Genomic DNA, 5,182 nt, shown 5'->3' with positions numbered 1-5,182 from the left:
TAATAAAATAAAATGGAAATGGAGAATGGATTCACTGGAGAGGGAGACAACTGAAGCAGTGGGTAAACCAACTGGGAGTCCCCGAGAGTTGTCCAGCCAAAATACCACATGGACTTGGCCACCTCAATGAAGATGGGGTAAAGCCGGTTGATTTCAGACCTGCTCTAGAGGGAGAGACAACAGGCTATCCAGACTGGGTGAGGAGATTAGAGGAAGAAGAAACAGGGACATGCTGAAGTTGTTGTTGTTAGGCTGGGAAAAGATAGCTGGCGGCCCCTGAGAACAGAGAACCCAAGTTCTCTTTGGGTCCTGTTAAGTTTGAAATTGATGAGGAAGCAGGAACAGGGAATACATAGCGGTACTTTAAATTAAAAAGTTAGCTCTTCTCCGGGCCTCCTCTCTGTGCCTAGCGGAAGTGACGCAAGCTGCACCGGAAGTGATGCGAGGCGTAACAGTAGTGACGTGAGCATAGCGGAAGTGACTACGGCCGCGGTGTCGTGCTGTGACGAAGGGAGATGGCATTGTATACGCTAGAACGGGGTTCTGCCTACCTCGAGACCGCTGCTGTTCGGAGACCTGCAGGTGAATGCCCCATCACCATGTCTGACCAGGAGGCAAAACCTTCAACTGAGGATTTGGGGGATAAGATAAAAGATGAAGATATTAAACTCAGGGTTATTGGACAGGATAGCAGTGAGATTCACTTCAAAGTGAAAATGACAACACCTCTCAAGAAACTCAAGGAATCGTACTGTCAGAGACAGGGCGTTCCAGTGAATTCCCTCAGGTTTCTCTTTGAAGGTCAGAGAATTGCTGATAATCATACTCCAGAAGAACTGGGAATGGAGGAAGAAGATGTGATTGAAGTTTATCAGGAACAAATCGGGGGTCATTCAACAGTTTAGACATTCTTTTTTTTTTTTCCTTTTCCCTCAGTCCTTTTTTATTTTTAAAATAGTTCGTATGTAACGTGGAATTTAAAACGGAATTGAAAACAGGCACTCTATCTCTTTAAAACATCCGGTAATTTGAATTCTAGTTCTCATTATTCATTATTGTTTGTTTTCATTATGCTGATTTCTGGTGATCAAGGCTCAGTCCTCTTCATATTGCCCTCTCCTTTTATAAAAATTACGTGTGCACAGAGAGGCCACCTTTTTCAGGACTGTACATTTTCAGATGACAAGATCGACCAAGATCGACCAATGCAAGTGTTCATAATGACTTTCCAGTTGGCCCTGATGTTCAACCATGTGATTGTTTCACTCCTGGACTATGACTTTTGGTGGGAGATGGAAGTTTTTTAAAGAACTGAGCTGTGGAAAAATGACTTCTCCTTAACAACTTGAAGCTATTTTTAAAATTTGAGGGTCTGGACCAAAAGAAAAGGAGCATCAGGTTAAGTCAAGATGACAGATAAGGTTGAGCTTAATGACTAACTCCAAAGATGGCTTCCCTGAAGAAAAGGCATTTGAAGATTTTTTTTTTCTTAGTCTTGTCAGAAGATCCCAGAAAAGTTCTAATTTTCATTAGCAATAAAGGTATACATGCAGAAATGAATACAACAGAATGCTGCTCTTTTTTATTCGTACTTTTTGGCCTGAGATACGGGGTTTTAAATGGACAGTGAGACTACACCAGCTTCATTAAAATAAACAATATTGTAAAAATCATAAAAGAAAAAAGTAAAATCTAGATACAGAGTAGTGGAAAAATCAGGAGTATCCAGCTTGATGGGTTTTCCCAAAGGGACACCCATCGAAAGTTCCTCTGCACCCCCTTCTATCACTTCCCCACTACAGTAGTTAAGGGTAACTACTGCCCTAGTCTTAAGCAATAAACAAGTTTTATTGGCGTTTTTAAACCTATGATCAGAGGTAAGTGAGGGCATTTGCCCAGAATTTCTCAAAAAATTACCTCAGTTAAGACCGGATGCAGTGGTTCACCCTGTGATCCCAGCACTTTGGGAGGCCGAGGTGGGCGGATCACGAGGTCAGGAGATGGAGACCATCCTGGCTAACATGGTGAAACCCCGTCTCTACTAAAAATACAAAAATTAGCTGGGCATGGTGGTGTGTGCCTGTAATCCCAGTTACTTGGGAGGCTGAGACAGGAGAATCGCTTGAACCGAGGAGGCAGAGGTTGCAGTGAACTGAGATGGCACCACTGCACTCCTGCCTGGGTGACAGCAAGATCCGGTCTCAAAAAAAAAAATTGCCTCAGTTGGCCGGGCGTTGTGGCTCATGCCAGTAATCCCATCGCTGTGGGAGGAGCCTTTGAGGCCAGGAGTTTGAGACCAGCCTGGGCAACTTAGTGAAACTCTGTCTCTACAAAAAATTTAAAAAATTAGCCAGCCATGCTCGTCCATGCCTATAATTCCAGTTATTTGGGAGACTGAAGTGGGAAAATTGGTTGAGCACAGGAAGTTGAGGCTGCAGTGAGCTAGGATTGCACCACTGCACTCTAACCTGGGCAAGAATGAAACCCTGTCTCTTACACAAAAAAAGAAAAGTGGGGGGAGGGTGTGAAATAAACCTGTTTGTTTTTGTTTTTGTTTTCCTTTTAGATTGAGTAAGAAGGTTTTGTTTCGTTGTTTGGCACGGAGAGGGTGCTTGTTTGTCCTTGTCCTCCTTCCCATGGTGAGGCACTGATACAGAGTGTGTGTGGGGTCTCCCCTAGCCCCTTGGCTGGCAGACAGGTATAACTGCAAACCTGCAAACCCTACTCCTTTCAGTAGCAAGTTCCCTCCTGCCCATCCCTTCCCTTTTGAGGTTTTTTTCTGGTCCCATCCCAACAGACAGCTCTTCTTAAGGAATCATCAGTTTATAGCTTTTGCAGTGTTCATTTAAATGTTTTAATGCATATACAGCCAACTTCATTCTATTCCAAAAATTCATTTCTCCTTTCTCTCTCTCTCAGTGTCTCTCTCTCTCTCTCTCTTTTTCTCTCTCTCTCTTCCTCCCTCCCTCTCCCTGCTCCTGTGATTATTTTTTTTGGAAATAATTCCACTCACTTTCTGCCTCCATAAACCTCTGACTCCAGCAGATGGAACAAGGCTGCTATTCCAAGTCAACGGAATCAACGGGCCAGCTACAAGTGGGAGGCGAGTGGTACGCACTGCAGTTTCACCCGAGTAGGTGATGTTGTGGCAACACTCACAGAACAAAAGTTTCACCTTTTTCATGGATTTTTACTTCTCAGGAGGCCTTAGTGCTACAGTCTTTTAATTGGAGAACTGTTTTCCCCTCCTTGACTCTGCACACGTTTTCTATATAATATTAAACAGTAACCTGTGAGTCTCCCACATCCTAGTATGCTCTGGATCACAGACCACATTTTTAAAACACACACACACACACACACACACACCACACGACCAAAATCTGTACCGGCTGACTGCTGGCAAAGTAAAACCGCATTAAATTTGGCTTGCTTACTTGCTTGCTTGCTTTTTCTTTCTTCTTTCTTTCTTTCTTTTTTTTTTTTTTTTTTTTTTTTTTTGAGACGGAGTCTCGCTATGTCGCCCAGGGTGGAGTGCAGTGGCCGGATCTCAGCTCACTGCAAGCTCCGCCTCCCGGGTTTTTATGCCATTCTCCTGCCTCAGCCTCCCGAGTAGCCGGGACTACAGGCGCCCACCACCTCGCCCAGCTAGTTTTTTGTATTTTTTAGTAGAGACGGGGTTTCACCGTGTTAGCCAGGATGGTCTCGAACTCCTGACCTCGTGATCCCCCCGTCTCGGCCTCCCAAAGTGCTGGGATTACAGGCTTGAGCCACCGCGCCCGGCCCTTTCTTTCTTTTTAACAGCTTGATTGAGACATGATTTACTTATCATAATATTCATCCATTTCAAGTGTGCAATTCCGTATGTTTTTAAATTTTTTTACAGAGTTGTGTATTGGCTATTTCTTCTTGGAAATAGGGCCACTGGGGAAGCTCTTGACCCCAAGGCCCGTCTCCCCACTTTGAACACGGACCAGTAAATAGCAGAGAGCAAATTCTGGTTCACCCCCAAAATAGTTTTTATTCATTTCATTGTGCCATTAACAGCTTACTTCCTGTGTTTTGATTCTGAGCTGTTCAGAAGCCACGTTCTAAGAAGCCACATTGCTTAGTTTTTAACACCATCAAGAGATTTCTTTTGTGTGAAAGGTGTTTTTTGTTTGTTAGTGGTTTATTTGGAGTCTTCAGCTCCTGCTTTATCTGCTGGGCTAATTAGAGAGATTTGAAATGAACCTTTGTGGCATGACAGACTGTACAGAAATATTTGGTATTCAGAGCTAAGCTTAAACATTCATAGCATTCTTACTTTTGAAACTAGTGGAAAGGAAGAGACTTAGAAATATAAGTAGGGCACAGAGGCCTAGACCCTTTCCCTAGCATTAAATTCTTATTATATGATTTGGCTTTAACTCTGTGAGTCTCATTTTCTCATCTGAAGAACCGGAATTAAAATAACCACTTCAGGAGATTAGCCTGAGGATCCCATTCATGTGAAAGCACCTAGAACAAAATCAATTTAAACAAAAAAACTATCAATATTCATTGAATATGAATCTCGAAGAACTTAACTAGTGGTATAAGAATTCTGTTTGTGGCCGGGCGCGGTGGCTCAAGCCTGTAATCCCAGCACTTTGGGAGGCCGAGACGGGTGGATCACAAGGTCAGGAGATCGAGACCATCCTGGCTAACCCGGTAAAACCCCGTCTCTACTAAAAAATACAAAAAAAAAAAAAACTAGCCGGGCGAGGTGGCGGGCGCCTGTAGTCCCAGCTACTCGGGAGGCTGAGGCAGGAGAATGGCGTGAACCCGGGAGGCGGAGCTTGCAGTGAGCTGAGATCCGGCCACTGCACTCCAGCCTGGGTGACAGAGCTAGACTCTGTCTCAAAAAAAAAAAAAAAAAAAAAAAAAAGAATTCTGTTTGTCAGGGTGCATTAATAAAAGCACAGTGCCTTCTGTTAAATGAGGATGTACTAGTTTAGTTATTCACTCAATGGATAGGTCATTACTTGCTGCGTGCCAGGCACTAGGGAGGGAATAGGGGACAGGCAGGCAGACAGGTGGAGGCGATCTTCACAATATGGTTGTGCAAATAAATATCTAAGGATAAATTGTGCAAGGGTTTTTACAGAAACTTCTAGGATGTGCATGTGTGTGTATCTTTAAAGCAATTTAAGAGAATGTG

The 5,182-nt window shown here is 43.7% G+C and overlaps 1 protein-coding gene across 1 annotated transcript; it reads left to right on the top strand.

Moving 5' to 3' along the window:
• The first annotated feature begins 533 nt into the window (after nucleotides 1-533).
• Nucleotides 534-1,116, top strand: LOC102114961 (small ubiquitin-related modifier 5). The gene has a single exon (XM_045364479.2). It carries the CDS (start codon nucleotides 600-602, stop codon nucleotides 903-905), a length of 306 nt encoding a protein of 101 aa, XP_045220414.2. The 5' UTR covers nucleotides 534-599; the 3' UTR covers nucleotides 906-1,116.
• Nucleotides 1,117-5,182: the final 4,066 nt, after the last annotated feature.

This window comes from Macaca fascicularis, chromosome 10 (assembly GCF_037993035.2).
Source record: "Macaca fascicularis isolate 582-1 chromosome 10, T2T-MFA8v1.1".
Classification (NCBI taxonomy): Eukaryota; Metazoa; Chordata; class Mammalia; order Primates; family Cercopithecidae; genus Macaca; species Macaca fascicularis.
This window is presented reverse-complemented; position numbering and strand designations above follow the sequence as displayed.

Excerpts from the sequence above, each read along its gene's own strand:
- LOC102114961 (XM_045364479.2), top strand. The coding sequence starts at position 600 with ATGTCTGACCAGGAGGCAAAACCTTCAACTGAGGATTTGGGGGATAAG.